A 23,119-nucleotide genomic window follows, 5' to 3' on the forward strand; every position below is an offset into this window, starting at 1 on the left:
AAAAGCAGATGACAAAGCAGAAACAGAAATGGCTTTCTGTTTTCTAAAACCAATGAATCATTATACTGGCAAACACACTAGGCCTACCATAAAACAGAAAGAAATCTTTCTTCATACACAGGTATTTAACCATATTTTACACAGCATGGAAAACCGAAATTATCTAGTGGTTTAACATTACTTGATGATTTCTGCTACAAGAATTTGATTCTGACACTCTAAAACCAAGCAAACAAAACCACAAAATAAAACAGCTTTCACTTTCACAGAATGCATTAACCCTTCCTCTTCATGAGGATGGCTTGAAAACACCTAAGCCGAAGTTCAGTGCCTGGCACCTCATGACTTCTTAAACATATGGTGTATAATTCTGACATCCCCTCCAGCAATGCCTGCTTCTCAATTGCACCTCAGAAGTCTGAAACTCAAAAGTGATCCAGCGTGCTTTTCCAGAGGTAAAACACAAACAAAATGGCTTATATGTTAAAGCAGGGAGCTCACGATTTGAATTTCCTAAAATCAACCTAACCCTTCAACAGAAACATAAAGGCTTCAATTTCTATTTTGATATAAATCCTCATCTTGAAAAGCACATGGCTAAATCTTCTGATCCAGTCATGACCAGCATGAATGCCACTTTACATTTGAAGCACAATTTTTCAGACTCAATAGATTTTTTAAATCAAATAAATCTGTTCTGCAAAATAGGACAGCACAGGGATATATGTTCTTCAAACTAAGTACAACAAATCTTCAGATTTTCTCAATAAATCATTTATTTTTCACATAGGAAATCTAAGTAGTGCAAATAAATAACATCTATGACTTCTCCATGCCTTCTTTCATGTCTCCTGCTCTCTTCACAGACTGTGAACACCAATCACAGTCATTGATAACATAAATCTCACAGTTCACTCTGTTGCAGTCATTCAAAGGCAGTTTCAGTTCTTTCGTGAGAAGCAACACATGAACTCGCCACAAGTGTTCCAATTGAAGTAAAAAAGATAAGGCACCAAAACATACCTTAAATATGAACTCATCTTTATCGTTATTAGTAGTACTTTTGAATAATTACCTATGTGTGTACTTCTAAAATTCTAGGTGTATTTTCAGCTACAGTCAAAGGGCACATAAAGCAATATCACATCCAAGGCAGCAAAATAATTCATTCCTCCTTCTAAAGAGCAGGGGGGTTCACGTCTGAACAGCCAGTTAGAAACTTACTTCACTTACTCCCCTAACACAGAATCAAAGTAATGCATTTCATTTGCCTGAAGAATGGGATGTTGGCCTAACCTAGAGTTCTTCCAATGGAGCATTAAATAATCTAACTATGTCAAGACACTCAGTATTGTGGGGAGTAGAAAAATCCCAAAAGCGTGTTTGAGGCATGGGTTCTCCCTGTTCAAATCCTTACTACAAAATAAAAATAAAAATAATATTGCAGTTAGATGGCTTGCTGAGCAGTGAGTGTTGCCAAACATCAGTGTTGCTATTAAGCCAAATTTACTGAAGTCATCATACACTCTGAGGAATGCATTTAGATCTGAAAAAAAACCCAAACAAACCCAACACAGTCTCATTTTTTAGTTTAGTAGTCTTTCAGCTTCAAAACAGGTCTGACTACAGACCACCTGTCAGGAAAGAAATTTACTTAACAGAACACCTCTGAGATTTTAGTAACCTGCACAATAATTCAAGACATTCTCTCTTAAGTCAGCAGTACCTTAGGTTAGCTGGCTAGGCTGTTCTTGGTGACAAAGGAATGCAGAACTCCTTTATAACAGGCTGCTTTTTGCTGTAGTTCACAGGAATCAGATATAACTTTGCTAATAATTTACCACTTAAAATCCTTCTTCTCTAGTAGATTCAGCACGAATTCCCTCTAGTACTCAGCTCACAGATTTATGGGGGTGGGAGGTTCAGCTGCAAAATACATGATGAGGGATAAACTAGCACTATAATCACAAAACCCAGTGACTAAGAACTCCTCGCTGTTCAATACTGTGTTTCACATTCTAACAGGCAAATGCAGCATAACTTCTACCTCTGTAAATTCCCTGTACATTTTTTCAACATCAGAGAATCAAAACCAAAGGTACTTTTCTTCAATATAATACAGTAACTCAGGCTAAAACATTAGAACATGCCCAAGTAATGATATTATCCTGGAAAAGAACATGCATACAAACAACTAAATCACAGGTAATTCCAGTACAACAACATACCGTACATCTTAACACAAAATTCCACATTATAACCTTTCTTTCTTGCATATGATATTTCAGAAACAGAAAAAAAAAAGATTAAACTTCAACACCCAAAAGAGAGAATTGGTACATAAAAAAAGAAAAAATAAAGACCAATTTTGACACCTACAGCAAAGAGAGTGCTGACTAAGTGCAGCTATCTTTTAATGTCTCTCTTTGGGACACCTGTTGCTGCTGTTGAGTCAAATGAGGCAGTAAGATCACGTTGTCAAAGGGACACTAAGTTAAATCTCAGACACTCAGCCCACAAAAGTTTACATTAATATGTCCAAACCTTTCTTGTTAAAGTTGGTCACAAATCACAGCAAAGACTTGTCTTTCAAAAATTTCTAGTACTTTCGTTCTTAATCATCAAAGGTTGAAAGCCTCTGTCCTACTCAATTTTGCCCTAAAATAATCTCATATAAAGCATTACACAAAAAACCCAAAAAAATGTGTATACATTAAATTTTAAAATTCTAAGAGTCTTATAAATCCTTTCAACTGAAAAGACTCGGACAACACATCCCCTCTGCAACTACTCATTTACCTATACACCTTAATTCCACAAGCAGATTGTCAATTAGGAAAAGACAGAGCTCTCAAAACGGCCATTCATAGTAAAAAGTGAAAGTGAAGAATAAAATGAACAATTCAATTAAGTTAAATTTACTGTAAGACAGCATATGGAAGTACACTAAGACATAAAGAAATATTTAACATTCATTGCAATATGCATTTGTGAATGAAATTATTCAGATACCATCTACCAAACCTTTGTAAGAAAACTCTGTATCATATTACCGTCTTCCAGGCTGCAGGCGCAGCACTTCCATACCTGTTCTTTGACTGAAGCTAGAATTGCAGAAGTTGTCTCAGTTTCAGAGCCATCGCCGTTGGATGTGTTCAAAACAGGACTAAGGGAACTTGTCTTGTCAGAAGACGAGGGCTGGTCTGGAACAGGCATAGTTTCTGCAGTTTATGTAAAAAATAAAACAATGACTTTGTTACTAGAAACCTGATACACACCAGAAATAATATGCATATAATAATAATAATAACAACAACAATAATTATTATTATTATTATTATTAAAGTAAAAAATTGTAGAACATGTTTCTGCTCAGTAATTCAGAATTAATATAGAAGTTATTTAAAACTGAAAGTAATTCTAAATTAATTACAAAACAAAATATTAAAGTCTCTCCCAGTCATACTTCAAAATATTCACCACAGTACATTTGGAGAGGGCTCAAATAGTCTATAGCTGTAATTTTTGTGTAGTATTCCAGTGGCAGCACCCAACATGAAATTACAGTATCATGAAAGTAATGAATCATGAAATGCTTTGCAAACAGAAAACCAACAAATGATACATGAGAGAAATCTAAAACATCGTGCTGACTTTCTAATGTGCATGATTATTTAATATGCATTACATTTAAAGCCTAGGTAACTAACTTTGCCTTTCTTCTAGTCTAGATGGCGATTTTGACAACTCTTTATCAGAGTATTTTTGAGAAAAACAGCACACCAGTTATTATGCCATTTTTGAGATGTTAAAAAAAAATTCTTGGCACTTGAAAGAATTTCTAATATTCTTTTTTAGAAAGGAAAATGGTGGTGGTGACTCTGGAAAATATTTATCTTTCTGAAGCCTAAGCTATAGTGTAGCATCTCTGTTAAAATGCCACTGTAGCCACAGCTCTGCCAACCAGCTGTGCCTCATTCCAGAAGCAAAGGAGCAGAAAGGCAGCCTGCACGGTTATGTGCAGGCAAGAAAGGACAAGATCGTATTCATGTGAGAGCTGGCCTGAATTATTCTGTGGAAGAGAACTGGCCCACAGGCTGCCAGCTGGATGGGCCTCCTAAAGAGCAGAGGGGATATTCAAAATTCAGCGGGTCATATATGCACAGCGCTTGCCATCCATATGAATGGCAAAACTCGTGCCTTGGCTTCATTCTGCTTTTCAAAGTCCATGTTTATACAAAATAGAACTTTTTCTGGAAGAGATAAGGAGTCCGAAAAGAGTAGGAAAGGGTAGCTCATAAATGGAAATATAAAATTCAATACACAGAGCAAGCATCCCTGCACCAGTTTGCCAGAAGAGGAGATGACAGGCTATAAAAGTTGGGCTCTGAAGCCACAGTGCTGCCGAAGAACATTCATTCAGCACAGCTGGACAGCCTTTTACAAAAGTTTCCGGAAGCTCAGAACACTGACAAGCATACATAAGACAAAAATATAAAAATACAGACTATTCATTAAAAAAAAGTTATTTCCTGTAAGAGGCATCTCCCTACACTTCAGGCCAGATTACAGAATCTTTTAGATTAGAAAAGACCTTTAAGACCATCACGTCCAACTGTAAACCTAGCACTGCCAAGCCCACCACTAAAACATGCCTCTAGGTGCCATATCTACCTGTCTTTTAAACACCTCCACGGATAGCGACTCAACTGCTTCCCCAGTCAAGCCTGGTCCAGTGCTTGACAACCCTTTCAAGTAGTTGTAAAGAGCAGTAAGGTCTCCCCATCCGCCTCCTTTTCTCTAGACCGAACCACCCTAGTTCCCTCAAGCAGTCCTTGTAAGACTTGTGCTCCAGACCCTTCACCAGCTTTGTTGCTCCTCTTTGCACTCCAGCAGCTCAATGTCATTCTTGGCCAGAGGGTCCCAAAATTGAACACAGTATTTGAGTTTATATATTGAAGCATGAGATTATATATAATTTTAATTAAAGAAGCTACATACCCCAATACATAAGCAAGACATCTGTCTCCTCCTACCACAAGTATATTGTACAAATCTTCTATATGATTCCATTACAACAATCTAAAAGGACTTATGAAGTATGTTTTCTCATTTTGTGCAACAAAGGAAGCAGCTTCTACTATTTGCAGAAAACACTGGCGTACAGCACTTCTTGCTATCAACACCACAGCCTGTAACGCCCAGCTGAAAAACTGCACACAGGAAAGGGAGAGACGGATTCAGGAACATGAATCAGGACACACTAAGCAGTCCTACTGCCCTGTGTGGTGGGTAACCATGCTTCTTAGCCAGGACGGCCCACGTAGAACTACAACAGCATGAGTCACAAAAAGCTGCCTCCCCAAGACCAGGAAGAGGCAGGAAGAAACACAAGAGCTGTGAATGAGAAGCCTGCTAAATAATTTCTGACACACTGGCTGAGAGCTTCTTCCAGGCTGCAGGACAGATTTTTCTCCAGTTGCAAAGAAGGTGCCTGGAAAAAGCCCCTTTGCTGGCTTAGCTCCTCCTCCTGCTCCCCCAGGTCTGCCTGACCACCAGCAGGAAGAGTCTGCTGAACCAGCTGTTTCATAAACAATAAAGCCAGAGGAGGTAAAACCCAGCAAACAAAACAAGACCAGGAGTCAAGAACACCTTGGTCCTGGCTCCAGTACTGCAAGTAACTCTCATTTGAAGTCCATCATAATTTTCCTCTCCACCTAAAAAAATTAAGAGGACTTGCCCACTCCCCCAACCCCAGCTCCCTATAGCAGCACAACGTTACTGGGTCTGACCAGGAACAAACAAATACTACCTGGAAGGCCTCTGGCTGCAGTCAAGGAGACCCTCTTTTCCATACTGGACCTCTCCATACCAGGCAAATCTGGCAGGGCTTTGTTAAGTGCTGCAAGCATAAGTATGCCTGCCCTAGCACAAACAAGCACTCCAAAATATTTAAAGTGGTTTTGAGAAGGAAAGCAAGGCCACACGGTCAATGCGGAAGCCACTTGGTGACCAAAAGTATTTGGGAGTGGGGTTGCTGCAGGGCTGACCTGTGTGGGAAGACCTCACCCACCACCTCACCAAACGGACCAAGTCTAAGATTCAGCAAGGGGATGTGACACCAGGATGAGGAGACGCATCTTCTCTGCATGTTCATTTAATTGGTCATCTTCTTCATTTCTCAATACCAAACCCAATCATGTAAAGCTTATGTTAACTGGCAATATAACTAATTAAGTGAAATTCCCTGACTGAAAGACTGGTTTTGGCATGTACCACTCCCTAAGAGCTAACCCGAATGAGGCCCACTGAGGCACGGTGGGTTTATCTTACTGTTAGGTTTCCAGAAAGACTGAGAGAAATGAGCCTGCCTGAGTTGTTGGAAAAAAAAATATTTGCTACATAAAATGCTTGCCCGAGCACGACCACACACTCCAAAATATTTAAAGTGTATTTGAGAGGGACAGCAAGGCCACATGGTCAACGGGGAAGCCACTCGATGACCAAAAAGATGCTACTGATAACACCAGTTTCTCCGTGTACAAAACATTAACGCGCATGATACAGGCAGCAACCATCTGCTGCTATTCTGAAACTGTTTGGGGACTGCATTTTTAGGCTCTAAGTTTTCATATACACTTGGTTTCCACCAAGGAACACTTCAAAACTTACCTTAGTAATGAACAATTTGGCAATTATCAGTTTACACAGAAAAAAACCCTGATTACACAACCAACTGCTGCAATAATTGTTCTTGCTTTAAATAGGCTCAAACTCTGGATAGAATAGTAGCTAATATTCTACAACCACTGCATGTTTCCAGGATTTTGGTTTTTTTAAAAATATAGCTTTAAGAGAGAGAAGGGGGAAAAAAGCACACACTGCATGTCCTTTTCATCTAAAAACAGGAAAAGCATGAGAAATGTCCCTGCCACTAGAAGTAATGTTTTATGCACCTTTCAATATATTTCTTCTGGGCAGAGAATATAATTTCTAGCACCGATTTCATTAGTTCAGTTTATTACTCCAGTTGTTGCAGAGGTAAAGATTGCAGCCAGTTGTGCTTAGTAAGCTAGCAACATTGAATTTACAGTATGATTTTATCCACATGAGCTGTTAATATTACATATTTTAATATTTTTTATTAGACTAATTCATATGAGAAATACCATTTAAAAAGGAAATGCAGAAGGAGTTTTCACAAGCAACAGAGAAGCCACTGTACCGAAAGTAGTTATATTAAAAACATCAAACATGAATCAGCGACGGTGTTTCAACAGTAAACATCAAAATAGTAAAGGCCTGCATTTGCACTAGTCCATCTGCTCAGAGCAGGTATACCCTTTAATTTAGCTTGGTCTCCAGTATAAGAAATCAGATGTTCTCTGGTTTTAATGTGACTCCAAACTGTACTGCAGAATTACAGAAAATAAGGCTCCAAATTACAGAAATGGGGCTCCAAGCCTCTAGACCACCACTAAATCTCTAGACCAGGCAGATTTTTTTCTTAAGTTATTGCAGATATCTAATATGCTTAACCAGTCCTTCACAGCTCCCCTCACTGCAGCATCCCAAGGCCTCTTCTCCTCTCCCCAAGGGCTCCACCAGCCCTACCAGTAAAAAAATTGCTTTAGTGTTTTATACAATACATTTAAGCTCAATGTTTCCTGTACTATTCAGTGTAGACACAAAAAAACCCAGAACTGTTTCATCATTCCTCTTGAAAAGTGCATTATCGTACATGATAATGACCACTGTACCTTAACTTCTGCTCTGGCTTCTCTTCTCTAGAACAATTACCTCAATTATTTTCATTTTTCCTCGTAAAATAAGTTGGCTAATAGCCTCTTAACCCACACTCATGGGAACTTAGTACTAAAAACAAAAGGGAAATTAGAGCAAGTATGAAAAGAAAAACAAAAATTAAGCAGCTTAACAGAGTCCACCATAGCTGAGTAACTACAAAACAAAGTAAATCTGCTGCACTGAGTTTCCACAACAGCAATAACATTTCCTATCAATGTCACAGAAATACAAATGAGATTCTGTAAGTCAGAGCGTATACACGCTCCTGAGAGAATCAAATTAAGATCTTAGATGATCATAGATAGATGAACAGGAAGAATACTACCAGCCTTTTGGGAACACACTGGAAAGTCAGACATAAATAATTCATAGATTCCTATACTCCACAGTGCTGGCAAAATTCTACGTGGAGTTGGAGAGTTTGACCCTGGATTTGGTCTTTTTTGGAGGTGTTCATTTGTTTTTCTAAGAGTATCTAAAACCTTTACCTCACTTTTATGAAAAAAGTCCAACTGTATAAACCCAAACAAAACCACCCTCTCCGCCCAGGCACCTCACACTGGACACAGATATTTCCAGGCAGCTCCAGCGGCCCCAGCAAAGGAGCCACAGACAGAAGCCCTGGGGAAATCCTGGGTCAGAAAAGGGCAAAACACTTCCCAGCAGCCAGGGCTGAGAGAAACCTTGTGAGAAAAAGCCCTATGAGCCCCAAAGAGAGAGCAGGAGAAGGGGCTCCAGGTGCTCTGGCAGAGAGTCCCCTGCAGCCCTGGGAGACACTCCAGTGGGGCAGGAAAGAGTGGCTGGGTGGGCATCTGGTGAACCCACCACACATACATGGGAAATACCATTAGACCAGTTGAAACCACATGGTAGCTGGAAAAGTTTTAGGAGGATGAGCGGCAGAGAGGAGATGATATGGACTGTCCATAGCCTGCCATTCCCCATTCCTCTCTGCTGCTCAGGGGTGGAGGAGGTAGAAGAGTTGGAGATGACAGAGCAAAGCTGTCTGGGAAGAAAAGGGGTTTGGTTGAGTGTTTCAAGTGTTCTCTTTGTTTCTCACCATCCCATTTTATTTTGATTGCCATTTAGTTAAGTGAATTTTCCCAATGACTAGTATGTCTTGCCCATGACAGTAATTGGTCCGTGATCTCCCCATCTCTATCTCAACCTATGAGCTCTCCCATCTTATTTTGTCCCCTGAGTGCAGCTGGGTGGGTGCCTGGCAGCTGGAGCAAGTCAACCCACCATACTTAAACAAGCTGATTTGTTCACTTTAATAAGAAAAGTAGACAGCAGGAATGGCTGAGTTTTTGTTTTATTTGTTTTTTTTTATCTTGTGACAACATAAATTCCTAGATAAATAGACACAATGTATGATTGTGTATACTATAGGATTATAATCTACAGCTGACAGCTACCGTGGTCACTATCTCATAAGCCAATGAAATCCAGTAGTGGAAGTATTTTAAGAAATTAATTAAACAAAATAGGAAACAGAATTAAAAAACAACAACAATCTATATAAAGCTAAGGAAAACCAGTATGATAAACACAACACGAAGAAAGCCAAACTATGTAATGAATTCCAGCTTATTATCTGGAATATAGATGGGCAAACACTGCTCAGTGCATAACCGAATTAAAAGAAACTCAATATCTTATGTGGGTACACTGGTTACTTTAACTCCCAATCAAAATAACTTCAGCAACACTTCTTTCTTCTTTGCTATCTACCTACTATAGCTCCATAATTCAAAACCAACTGCCAGGCATCCATCTCATTCAGTATAGCAACTGATTTGAACAAATTTTTTTTTTTGTTTTGCTTTTTGTTTTTTAACTTTTTGGCCTTTATCGCACCATAAAATTTGAATAAAATCAGTCAACAGAATTTAAAATTATTTAACATTAAGAAAGCCACCACAGAAACTTAATTTCTTTGGAACAGCAGGGTAAAAATCATTTTGTCATGTCAAAAACTTATAATCTGACCTGAGTCCTACCCAGAAGCATTGCTCCTAAATAAACAGGACAGAGTCAGTGGGTTGGTTCTCCAGTCAGAAGGTAAGTAAAAAAGCTACTTCTGAGTCATTCAAACCCCACTTCTCCTCGAACTCTTCCAGTTCAAATACAGATAGTTGTGTTTTCTCTTGTTAAGGCACCTTCTTGAAGGAAAAGCACAGATTTCAATTCTGGTACAAAAGGTACCCTGTATTAAAACTTATAAAAGCCCCAAAACTATCACTAAGTAAAATTCACAAAATTTCAGTGAAAAAGAATTCAAAAAGTCTGAATGAAAACAAACATTTTTGTGATGTCTGGAACCTTAACATAATAAGGTCATAACACCATCTGCAAAAACAGGACTACATTATTTTAATTTTTCTAGCTAAAGAATTGAAATACAAACCAGAAAAGAAACCTAACAGAATAGGTTATTTCAAGAGTGCCTTTTCTGAAGAGCTGGAATAGAAATACCTCATATTCAAAGTAACTGCACCTTTTCAAGTAATTTGCTGATTGTTATTCAAATTAGATTTATGGTATCAGGTCATAAATCTTGGGGCAAAGAAAGGAAAGGGAACAGGGGGAGGACCTCTTTTTTAAAGCTACTTAAAACCATGAAATATCTCAAATTGGAAGTGACTAGAGAGAGATCAACATCTCCTTCTCCACTGTACCTCTTGAGGAATTTGTAGACTGCAATGAGGTCACCTGTGAGCCTTCTCTTCTCCAACCTGAACAAAGTAAGTGACCTCAGCCACTCCTCATACAACTTGCTCACTACACACACTCTATTTCTCAGATGGGGTGGACTGCATCTCCCTTTTGGTGATCACATTCTCCTCCTTCTCCACATCAGAAATACTATGCTTCATTCACTGCATCCACATAGGACACTAAATAAAACTCTAGAACTGAAAAAGCAACAACATTAACGGTAAACCAAGCATTTCATTTATTTTCCAACTTAAACTGCATTGTTTTAATATGTCCTTCATAACCTACGCTTAAAAGAAAAACAGAACAGCGCAAAAAGGGGCAGACCTTCATTTTTAAATATTAAATTGATATTCCTTTAAAAGACACTTTGCTAATGCTGTTTACGTAGCCTAATACTACATCACTCTTCCAAGGGTAGAAAGGGCAAATAGGTTAAGCAAAGCTAATAAACGAAAATCAGCTCCACAATGTCTGCAAGTATATGTTAAAAGCCAAGTTATCCACTACAATGGCAACTGCATCAAATCGGTGGGATCAGAAAATCCAAATATGTTTCTTTAATTAAAAAGATATTGTGGTAAGGAATATGTGCTCCCCAGTGGGTTTTCCCTGTACGATGAACCATTAATCAGTGAGAGCATTCATTATAAAAATGTAAGTCATGCTGTCTTACTGCACAGAAACCAAATTTGGCTTGTTGCTGAGCTAATCTGGAGAACCATGAATGACACTAAAGTAGTCTTGGATAAGAACCAATCATTCAAACTAACTCAATATGAAATTATCAATCTTGAAATATTTCTTGCTTCCTTTTCTGTACCTTAGACACACTGTACAGAGATTACAGTATGACTCACATTTAATAAAAGGCATTTCTGTTGTTTCTATTAAAGTTGCTCTTACTTTTTTTGCTATTGTTTTAAAATCACAGGAACTTACAGTAAAATGAAAACACTTGAATACATTCTTTTTAACCTAAAATTGTCTACAATTTCATTAATTATATCAAGATTTCAGAAGCAAGGACTAATGCTGATCCTGTTTCTAGTTGTTTTTAATTTTTAAAAAATATACACAAAATAATCTAATGTTCTTCAATATAATAATTGCATGATTGCCATAGGTAATCTCTATTTCTCCCTACGTATATGAACAACAGTGGTTATTTGAAAGCCTACAATTGCTAACAGCTCCAACACAGTAGCTTGTAACAACTGTGGTAAGCAAAAAAATAAATAGGTCTGACACTGTACCTATGAACATGAAAACCACCAGCTTTCATGGCATTCAGGAGTCATTCTGACAAACTAAGAATTCAGCAGGTGTAAGTTAAAAGCCCGAACAACACAGGATACAATAGGACCTTTGCAAAAGCTTAGGTTCAGTTAAGGGTCAGGGATATAAAGGATCAAGTCAGCACTGTTCTTATTCTAGTTAACCCATCACAGGTGTTTTCCAAAGAGCAAGGACTGCTTTCTTTCAGGGATTGTTCTTTGTAAATCCAGTTGCCAATTCACTAAGACAGACAAGCTCCCTCTTGACTTTGTTTGTGGCTTGAACTGTTGCATTCTCAGTTAGTTTAATCATACTATTTCGGTATTTAGGACCTCTAAGTGGATAAAAAAAGAATCCTCTGGTTTTAAATTTCAGATAAGTAAAAGTTCAGGTTCAGTAAATCATAACATGTCCCCTCCGTGTTTTGGTTTTTTTTTTCCTGCTCTTTGCAAAAGCGCGATGGAACATATACAAGAACCTGTCACAGTGAAGGACAAAGACAGCCATATTCTAAAACCTGAATGAAGAGAAGCTATACTAGCAAATATGGCCCAACACTTTCCTTGACTTAACCTGTCCTAAAGTCCAACAGATAAATATGTAATACCTAAAATAGAAACCACAGATGTTGGCACATATACACAACTAGTGTATATGAAACTTTCTTTTCCCTTCTGTTACACATATGCCTGACACAATAAAAAGGCATTTGCTGAAACAATCCAAAGCCTACAGCTCAATAGGAAAAAAATTTCTTCCTGAGGGATTCTCTAGTCCTGCTCCAAGTTTGATTAAAACATCCCTATTTTCCTGTTCTCTAAAGAGAAGCAAAATGCAAGATCTTATAGACATAGACAAGGTCTCTGCAGGCTGCACCAAATACTTTCATACAACTACATTAACCAGTGTCAAAACATTAGAAGCTATATGAAACCTAAAGTTTTGCTTAGAGCTTAAGCCATATGCAACACTTCCAAACCTTTTAGTTTAATATGATCACACTAAATACTCCTTCACTCAAGTAATATGTCATAAAACAAGGCAGACTTGCCGTTTTTTTTCTAGCAGTTAAAATTTCAAGTACCTTGAATTACTACACGGCCTTTCTCCTTACAATAAAAAAAAATCCTAAAACATTCCCCATGATTTCAGCAGGATAACTCTGAAGAAGTGCTTATGAGAGAAAAACCACAGCATTTGGCCCGAAGGACTTTGAAAAAAGGCAAGAGAAACATGGCCCAATAATATAACCCTTCCTTGTTTCTATTGAACTTGAGTTAGCACCGCAAAGACTTAAAGATGAGATTCAAACCACAAAGACAGCACTGTGTCAGTTAACTGCCCCAGGCCCATTCTCTGTCAATATATTGTAGTAACTGAATAAGTGATTAATCGGGACAGATAAACCACATGCTGGCTTGAAACATTTTCCTATTTCATTGGTACTGAAAACACCTACCTAATCTCTAAGAATATATCCTAGCCAGCTAGCATGCACCATCTGATAACCGAGCAACCTCCTAAAAATCTTAGGAGACTATTTCACAGCTGGAGCCAGCAACACGATCACAAAGAGAAACCAATATAAAAATTCATATTCCTGCCAATATTTTAGGGGTCTCAGCATAAGGATTTATAATAATTGATTTCAGTTTTGCTGAAAAGTCTATTCATAATTCAAACAAAATTGTTCCATTCATGGAATCCAATAAGAGAATACTGTTTAGTGGTGTTACCGAGGGAACGAGAGTTATTTCAGTGACAACGCCAATATCCCCAAGCATATAGAGCAAAATGCACATCTACAAACAAAAGCCAGAAACATTCCTACAGTGAATTCTTAAAATCTTTCGTGACCTACATACCATAAGAGTACGTGATTCTAACACAACATGGGGTGTTCCTTCAAAAATTAAGCGACATCATGTTCTGGGTCTGTTTGGAATGCAGTTTATCTTCTTTATAGAAGCTCATATGGTGGTGCTGTGGTTTAGATTTGTGACCTAAGGAGAGTTTCAGCTACTACTGAAGGCACTTGCATAGCAGAGGCCTTCTCTATTTCTCACTCTGCCCTGCAAGCAAGGTTGGGAGGCAACACGGCTGGGATAGCCAACCAACTGGCCAAAGGGATACTCCAGACCATATACTATCACGCTTAGCAATAAAAAGGGGAGGCAGTTTCTATAAAGTAGGTGTTGCTTGGGGACTGGCTAAGCATCAGTTACTTTTTTTTTTTTTCCTTTTTCTTCCACTTATTCAACTGTCTTTATCTCAGGTTTTTTCCTGCCCAATTCTTCTCCCGCATCCTGCTGTGAGAGGTCAACAAGCAAGTGGGTGAGGTATTAGTTGCCGGCCAGGGTCATCCCAGCACACACCACATCTAAGTAATTCCCCTCCAACACCACCAACAGCAGTAAGATTAAAAAATAGAAAGTTGATAATGCAAGAGATGCGGTCAATCGCAGAAACACCTGAGGACACGTTCATTACAAAGAACAGAGATAGCAAGGCAAAAGCACAGTCTCTTGAGTCTGAGGCAAGTAATCCACTAAGGTTCTGTGCCAAAACAGACTGTTTATTGCTACTACTTTAAATTTAAACTGCAGGCTGATTCATTCCGACTACTCTTAATGTTTCCCACGGCTCCAAACCTGAAGGAGGATAGACATTTCTAGTGTTGGTGTAACCTCAGCACTAATCTACTTCCCCACTAATTCCTACAGTTAAGGAGCTTACTTATCTATATATCACACTGAATTGCACAGATCCTCTTTGCCTCACGTCGCACCCTTTTATTAGGACCACACAGCAGAAGACATACTTCCAAGCCCCATACAACACTGTGCAATGTAGCTTCAGACTAACCTTTAGATACACAAATAATGTCTAGAAATTACGGCTGCACTACAGAACCAAGACAGCAGTTACCCTGGGATTCCTTTCATGGCTGTATCCCAACAGAGAGCTCATAGAAGAACACTTATTCACTGCATGCTGAAGTAGGGACCTGCTAGGGTAAGGATGTTGTCTCTTTTAAGTGGCTGGATCCACCTTTCCAATCTGAGACAAGAACGACTATCAAACACTTCCTTAGCGTTTTCCTAATGAGCTAAGGAGTGTCCGCAGATAGAACGATTGCCATGCTTTTCTCTCTCTCCACATACAGTATCCTGCTGGTGTGATACTGGCAAAGCTGGTGGATGGGGAGAGCATTGAGCGGTACTCCTAAAGGGAACTATGGCTGCTCGTCTCCTCATTCCTTTTCACATGGGCTTATGAATACAAACCCCAAAAAGTACCAAATGCCACATCAGATTCCTGCATAGTAAAATGGGCTCAGAACCTATCAAGTTAGGATGTTGTACTCTCCTTCTTCTCAATAAATTCATCATGTTACATTTATCCATGTGAGTTTTTATCATAAACTATTTTGTGGTTTTGGCTTCATATGCTCTTTACAATATTTTGAGACCCTACAGCATCCCCACAAAGAATGGTGCAGTATGGGAAGCTTCACAAACATGCTTCATGGCCAAGAAAGATTTTTTTAAAAACTTAGTTTTTCTTCACTCTCTGTAGCAGTTAGCATGAGTTATGTCTAGATGGGATAGCTATTAGCATAAGCCAGTAAATGCTAACCAACTCTTTACTGTGGCAAAAGCAGAAGAATTACAGTCAACCACCTATCCTGAAGAACAAACAGAACAGGTTTTGTGTGCTGAGGAAAACAGATAGCTAAACTATGTAAACAGCCTGTTGATTATCAAAAAGGGCAAACACGACCAGAAGTATCTGTAACAAGCAGATTGTGAGCAGTAACAGCAGCAACCGCAAATCAGAGATCACCATCTGAAATGGCTAATCACCAACACCGCACTCCCTGCCCAATCTTGTAACAAAAGATTCTTAATATTGGGGAAAATAGAGTACAAAAAACAGGACAGAACCTCACAACCCCGTACCGGAATTTGGGACCATCTCACCAATACTCAGAGGACTTGAAAGCACCAGAGACTACCCAGGAGACTCCATGACCCAGCTGGAAACACTGTGCTGACGCACTTGATTTCTCTCTTAGACTTCACTCTCTCCACCATGGAAAAGAGAAAGTGTGTGAGGAACCACTGCAGTAGCCTGCCCACTTTTTCTCCTAGACCAAGTAATCTCTCCCATGGAACAGTGAAATCATGCAACTCTTAAAATGCATAGATGTGTGATGAATGTGTTTTGGTATTCAAATTCATTTAGCATCCATACTGTAATTCGGTCTTTAAATGGCAATGATCTCCAACTGTCCCTATCTACTACTAGCCCTACAGACCTGCTGCCAAGTTCTTGTTCCAGATATTATAAAGTTTTCATTAAATTTTTATGCCTTTTCTTGTTTCTTAAGCTTTTTCTGATCTGCTTATTATGTTTTTACATTTATCCTTCCAAAGCACAAAATCCTTTCTATTTCTTACATGGGAACTCCACCTCATCACTTGATTCTGCTGGATAACCACACCAGTTTTTCTTCTGCTGTGATGCTCAGTTGTTGACCACTCCAGAGTCATGTCCTTCAAGTCATCTCTGTGCCTCCTTCAAAGAATTAGTCTTGGAGTGTTTCTGTATCAGCCATCGCAGGACTCTTCAGAAAAGAAAATACCACTGTTCCCTTTTTACAGAGTAAAGTGGCACAAAGAGGGAAAGTATCTCACCTAAGATACAATCTAGCTCTCCCAAGAGTCACAATCATAAGAAAAGGTAGCAGAGTGGAAAACTGCCAGAAAGCAGAGGTAGAAGTCCTTGCATTAATGCATAATTTTTATTAAGTATATTTCACATACACAGACCAAGTTTGAAAGTTTGATTTAACTGGAATATGCTTAAATGGACAATGCCAATCATTATTAGCACGTGATGACAACTCACCTAAACTTGTTTAGTTGAAAACATATAGCCAGGCATTATGGAATTAACTGAGAAATTTACAGCAAAGTACATAAAAAAGAGAATATATGTCTACTTGTATGCCCTGTTTTGTGATTTAGAGAGAACAGTCTTTTGCATTTTCTTTTCAGTTAGCCTGTCAGAAAGTTTGGAAATTACTAGTCCCCTCATGCAGCTGGTTCAACCAAACCCTCTGTCCTGGCACAGTACATAGCCTCTACTTTAGATTCTTTCTAGCCAAAATTATATTATCCAGGAGACAGCTAACTGATGGAAAACAATAAAAATATCTATGTTTAATTGTATAAAGTTATTAGTCCAATAGTTTCAGTCTTCACTCTATCACACTAAAAGAATACTAACTTAAATAGTTATCTTTATATACATACACTAGGACTCTTAAAATATATCCGATAGGAACATATCACTTGCAAGACTTATAACAGACTGGTTATATTAAGTCTTTCTTCTTCCTGTTTTCAATACACCAAGCTGGATAATCTGTTAAATGATAGAAAAATTGCTGGGGAAAAACCAGACAAACCTAAATCTTTGCATAACTCCCTCAGAGCCAACTGGTTTAATGTCATTTAAGAATTCCTGCCCACCAGCAGCTTGGAAATTCTCATCCTTCAATCTTTCTAGATGAGGGACTTTGAAATCTTGTTTAAGGACACTAATTGATCTGGAATGTACAAAATAAAACCCTAGTGAATGTGCTAATACTTAGAAAGACTACAAAGCGTATGCAAGACCAAAGAGTGCAACACAACATATAACATTTTAAATACAGACAGGAACAGTCAGATTGGCATATAGAAATAGCAGAGAGAAGTTACTAACTACAAGCAAGTTGCAGTCACAACATATGAAGTAGGAAGCATAAAAAACGTTCACCTAAATATTTTTCCTGCTGAGTGATAAAAGGTGAGAAGCAGTCTAACATAAGAATTCTGATGCTGAAGAAAACAGAACATTTCTCCAAATGCAAGCCGAATAGACTTAAGTGTAAGGCAGACTCAGAATGATGGTTTGAACTGTAGTTGCGAAGAATGTGCATCATGACTTGCTTATCCACATGCATTTTGTCTACATGACCATACGGGAGAAGTAACGTCACCTGGCATCAATAGATGAGTTAAATGATTGTTAAAAAATTGAAGTGCCACAGTAACTCACCTACAGGAACGATCCCACAACACTATATGAAGCTCAATCAAATTTCACATTTCAATGTCAGGAATGCGTTGCCTGAAAAGCCACAAACTCCCCTAGAAAGGGGATACTAGATCCTTTTCTCAGTGAGGATAGTTAGCGCAACTAACATAGTAACTTTACCTTGGCCTTTAATTACTTCTTTTATTGCACCTACAAGTGAACTATCATAATTTTCTCAAAAATTTGTTTCCTAAACAATGGGTCCATTATTAAAGGGTACTCTAAGATATTAGAAACAATAATGAAGTTGTAACAGCAACTAGGCATAAGAAGCAAGTCAGCTTTCCCCTCAGTAAGTTGGGTTTAAACCAGCTAGTTGCATAGAACTGAAAATTACCCATGACTTATCTGTACTAGAATTTCATTATACACTGTGTAACTCTATTTTCCTAAGTCAAAGTTATTAGTGGTAACAGAAAAGAAATCAATATATTCAATTCAGTACATATCCTCCAGCATCTACTTCTTCCATTTCTTGCAGCCCTACAAAGATACACTGCTCTTTTTCTTTAAATATTCTCTCAGGGATTGACTACTTCTGTAGCATTCCATATCAGCCTCTTTTAACCATTCCTTCTGTCCAGATTGTTTCCAAACAAGAACTATTGTTCAAGCCTCCAACAGAATTAATACTAAATTACTGCCATGTGTAAGTCCTTAGAATTATCTCACTGAGTAAACTGGAGTGGTGTAAAAACTTCTGTCCCCCATTTTCCTTGCAAGGCTGATTTAAGGCACTGTTGAATTCCTTCACACTGTCACTTCCTGCAACAGCAGCAACATCCCCTCAAGGACATGCACACAATTGCTTAAAGTTATACACGTTTTCCAATGTCTGTTTTGGCTGTCTACATTACCTAGTTTTAACTACCTATATACATACTATATGATGTATTTACAGGATGCCTTAATCCACACTTATATATACAGAATCTGAATTGCATTTATGATTTTATTTACAAGCTCATCCTGTCAAATTACAGATTGTAACAGGAAATCAATTTTCTTTATCTTAAGAAAGTCTGCACAAGTTAAGCAAACATCACATTCAGGGAGGTAATGCCAGAGATACACCCAATGATACTGGGGAGGAGGCCAAGGATATGGGCAGGAAGCCAAGAAGGAAGGTACCACTTCTCTCTGTGCCTCCTCCTTCCTCTCCCATCCTCAACCAAGGCGAGAGACGCTGCCTCCCAAAATGGAACCAGTGTGGAGGGGGAAGGTGCATAATGTAGACCTGAGACATCACATCTTCTAGGAAAGCAGTCAGCAACAGCACGGAGCCCAGTACGCTGGAAGCAGTTTTCAAAACCAGCTCTGGTGACGTTCACTTATATTCACTATACCAGATGTGAAGCTGGTGAGGAACTTTCACAATTTTCTTTCTAGCTTTCTCTTCTAGTTACACGCTCAGCCAGTAGTGCTTAGCACTTCTCATTTTAAGATCCTATTTTGAGCCACTTATCTTTTTCAGAAGCTCACTGTTTGGGCTGAAATACTCCATCCAAGCAGCCGTCTCGTAATTAAGCACACCCACCCACCCTAGTCTTAAACAGTTCAGGCATTTCCAAGAATCATATTTCTGGAAAGTATCTTTTTCTGCATTATGGAAAAGTCTCTTTGAAAAAGCAGAAGCTCTGAACGTGTTTATGTTTTACAGGGCATAGCAGCAAAATTAACATTTATACTACAGGTGTATCTCTAGCCTTCAACTGCAACTGGGGATCCACTGGCCTAAAGACTGTATAAATTAAGAAAAAATAAGGGAAAAATATCATAAAAACAGAATACACAGATCTCTACCGAATCCAATATACTCAATTAAGCAAGCACAGAATTTAACATACGCAATTATTTTCTGACTACAAAATAAATTATTCAAAAGCATTACTTACAAGTTATTTGATACTGTTATTTGATAGGAGACTCAGACCTTTTTAGTCCAAACATGCAAAGGAAAAATAAATTCAACTAGAAGTTTACTGCAGTAAAGACAGCTAGGAACAGCACATATTCACCGCACAGTGGATGTTCTGAAGTCCCATCACACACTTTACAGTGACTTAAAGCTGTAACAGTTTGAATTTCATAATCTCCTTATGGCCACTTTTACTGAAGAATTTTTGAAAGCGACAGGGGGAGAACTGACAATGAAGAAAACAAGCAATACACCCTCCACAACTCTTAAAATCATTACAGAAACATTTAAAATCATTTAGAATAGGCAGCAAATCATTAACTGTTTTCTGACTTCAAACACCTGTAAGATTTACCAAAAGAAAATACTCGACACAAAGACTATTCAAGGCTAGAAATAGCTATTCATTTGCAGTCCAATTCCTTTATTAATGGTTTTACAATTTGATAGAGATGTTTGAATAAACAAATCTAAAAGAACAGTTATTCTAATACCTAACACTCTTTATTTAGCACTTACTACGCTGTTGCCCACCAAAAATAAATCTTAACAACACAGATAGCTGCTTCCTGTCCTATACCTTAAATCATCAGATGCATTCCACATAGTGAGCTGATCCGGTACTTCTTTTGTTTTTCAGCTACAGGCAGTCTTTGAACACTAAGCATTATTACTATCACCTTTAGCCCATGAGTTCAAGTTGGGCTTTTAGAGGTACTTATAAATTACATGAGTTTTCTATGAAGTACACTCAATTCTTCAGCTAGAAGAAAGAACTTGCTTTCAATTACTTTCTGAAAGAAAAGAAAGAAGTAATACTTTGGCTTTCATCTGATTTAATCTGAAGTGGATACACACTCATATATCTGACTTGCCCTGAAGAGGCATTGCATATTGCCATGGAAGAATATAGTAATCCAGAAAAAGAAGCAAAAGAAGAGAATAGCCCAGAATACATTGGGAGACATATTCACACACATCACTTCTTGCACTTTTCACAGAGCATCCCAATGATATCTAACCTGTTTAAATATATCTCTGGCCCATGAAGTAGAGATATTGCATGCAGATGAGCCTACCTTTCTTACCAGTGATTATAAAACAAAATACAGAAGTAAGTTTGACAGAAGCCAGCACTTCCTGCGTTAATTTAGCTGTTGGTATACTGGAAGAATTCTGTGGTCCAAGATAAAATGTTGCTTCACTGTCTTTTGTTGACAACTCTGAGGTTGCCACTAGACACCAGTATTGAAATAAGAAGGGAAGTAATGTCTCCTGTGAGATATTCACAGAAGGGGAAGATGAAGAAAAAAAAAACATAGGGAGAAAAAAGCCAAACAACCCAAAACCAAAGCACCACTACTGCACCAACCCCTGCAAACCACCCACCCTATGTATGTGGAAAAAGGCAGAGACCTACTATTTAACTGACTTAATGTTTGCAATGAGTCATCATGCCAGGTACATATCTGCATTCTGGGCTCCATCTGGGATACATTCCAAAATGATATGCAGAACCGGAAATTTGCATCAGCTACCAACAGCTCTAAGATGGGTTTAAGGTATTCAAGATGAACATTTTTCTAGTTGTGTTCAGTTCTGTTCCCTCGAGGTGTTTCAGTGGTGTTTGGGAAGGGAAACACAACATAGAATTAGTTTGGAAGTAGAGATATGGAAAATAAGCATATAAAACTAGTTGTCCAGTAAGAGCTAGCTGCCTGTAGCCTCCCCCTAGTTAGCAGGGTAAAATAGGTGCTTCTGCAGAGTGATTAATTCTATCACAAGACAAGCCTCTAAGGCAGACAGGATGATTCATGTTTGGGGAGAGGAGGAATCATCTCTATTACCTGCAGCGGGTGCCTAGGCAACTATTTTAAACTAATGACTACCTTTTCAGGTAGCTAAAATTAGGTAAGATGAATTGCAACTAAGATGCAGAATAAATATACCAACAAACAAGCTCATCAGGGAAATGCTATATAATCAAAAGGTTATTCAAAACTTCTGGAAAGATGAGTATAAATATCCAGTACTAGAAATTGCCCCTGACATGCAAACATCCAAGCTTTTCCTGTACCAGTTTTGTTTCATGCACAAAAATAAGTATCATTGGAGCTTTTTTCATACATTATTTTCAGCAGAAATATATGTGCATGCAAATTCAGAACAAAAATAATTATGCAAAGTATGCAGCATTTCTGATACAGTTGATCTTTTATTTTTCCTTTGGAAAGGAGATGACATAATACTCCTCCGGTGCAGGCAAGGAGGATTTATTCCAAACTAGAATCCCTCACAAAAACGACATTTTTTTACCTATTATTTAGTTATGTCTGTGTGTTAAAATATAAGAACTCAATCAAGCAGGTGCTCGATGGCAATATGAACAAATCTATTCTCCATAATATATTTATTTTTAAAACCTTATTTCTTTTTATCAAAAAATTGATATTAATAAATATGTAAGCTAGAAGATGGCTATTAATAAATATATAAGTATAACATTAACAACGATCATACAGAATGAATTATTCAGGTTGGAAGAGACCTAAGTCTTTTTATCCAACATACCAATCAAAGCAGATAAGAATAATCTGCTTCAGACAGATGATCAACCTTCAAGGCCATGCTATACATGCTGGCTCTTGAAACATCCAAGAATGAAGATCCTAGAGCTTCTCCAGGTAATCTCTTCCACTGCTTAGTTACACTTATAGTAACTCTTTTCCCCTGTAAGTCAAGTGAAAATATGTCTTCTCAATAAATGAATCAGAATGCAGCCAAACACCTCAGCAGAAGAGCCTATTTCAGTCTTCTTGGCAACTTCTTCACAGACACAAGGAGATGGCTCCTAGGTCTACGTAAGCCATCTCTTTCACAGGTTGAATAAGCCCCATTTCTCAGTTTGTCCTCACAGAGCAAGTGCTTCTGCTTCTGACCAGCCTGGGGGGAGCCTCTGCTGAATTAGTTTATTGACGTCCTTCCTGCATTGAGGTATTCCCAAAACCTGTGCGTGGTAGTCTAAGCTTAGTATAATGAAGTAACAAACGCTAGGCATTGCAAATACAGAAAAAGGAAGCGAAAGATTCTCAAACATTCAGCATGCCCCAAGAATTTCAGAAGTGGCCAGCAAAATCCTCAGAATTACTGGTAGGAAGCAATGGAATGTGGCCAGAGCAGATGCAGAATGAATCCAAGTTGTCTTCTTGAAGAAGGGCTGGTGTTCAGGAGTTACAAGGCAAAACA

At 38.3% G+C, this 23,119-nt stretch overlaps 1 protein-coding gene across 6 annotated transcripts in view; it reads right to left on the reverse strand.

Moving 5' to 3' along the window:
* Positions 1–23,119, reverse strand: part of CTNND2 (catenin delta 2) — a 662,788-nt gene that overhangs the window by 544,285 nt on the left and 95,384 nt on the right. For all 6 annotated transcript variants that reach the window (XM_054059035.1, XM_054059034.1, XM_054059037.1 and 3 more), the window contains exon 2: positions 3,088–3,221. In XM_054059035.1, coding sequence (XP_053915010.1) covers positions 3,088–3,216 — 129 coding nt within the window. In that variant the 5' untranslated portion in view covers positions 3,217–3,221. The remainder of the gene's footprint in view (positions 1–3,087; positions 3,222–23,119) is intronic.

Source organism: Cuculus canorus, chromosome 2, assembly GCF_017976375.1.
Source record: "Cuculus canorus isolate bCucCan1 chromosome 2, bCucCan1.pri, whole genome shotgun sequence".
Lineage (NCBI taxonomy): Eukaryota > Metazoa > Chordata > Aves > Cuculiformes > Cuculidae > Cuculus > Cuculus canorus.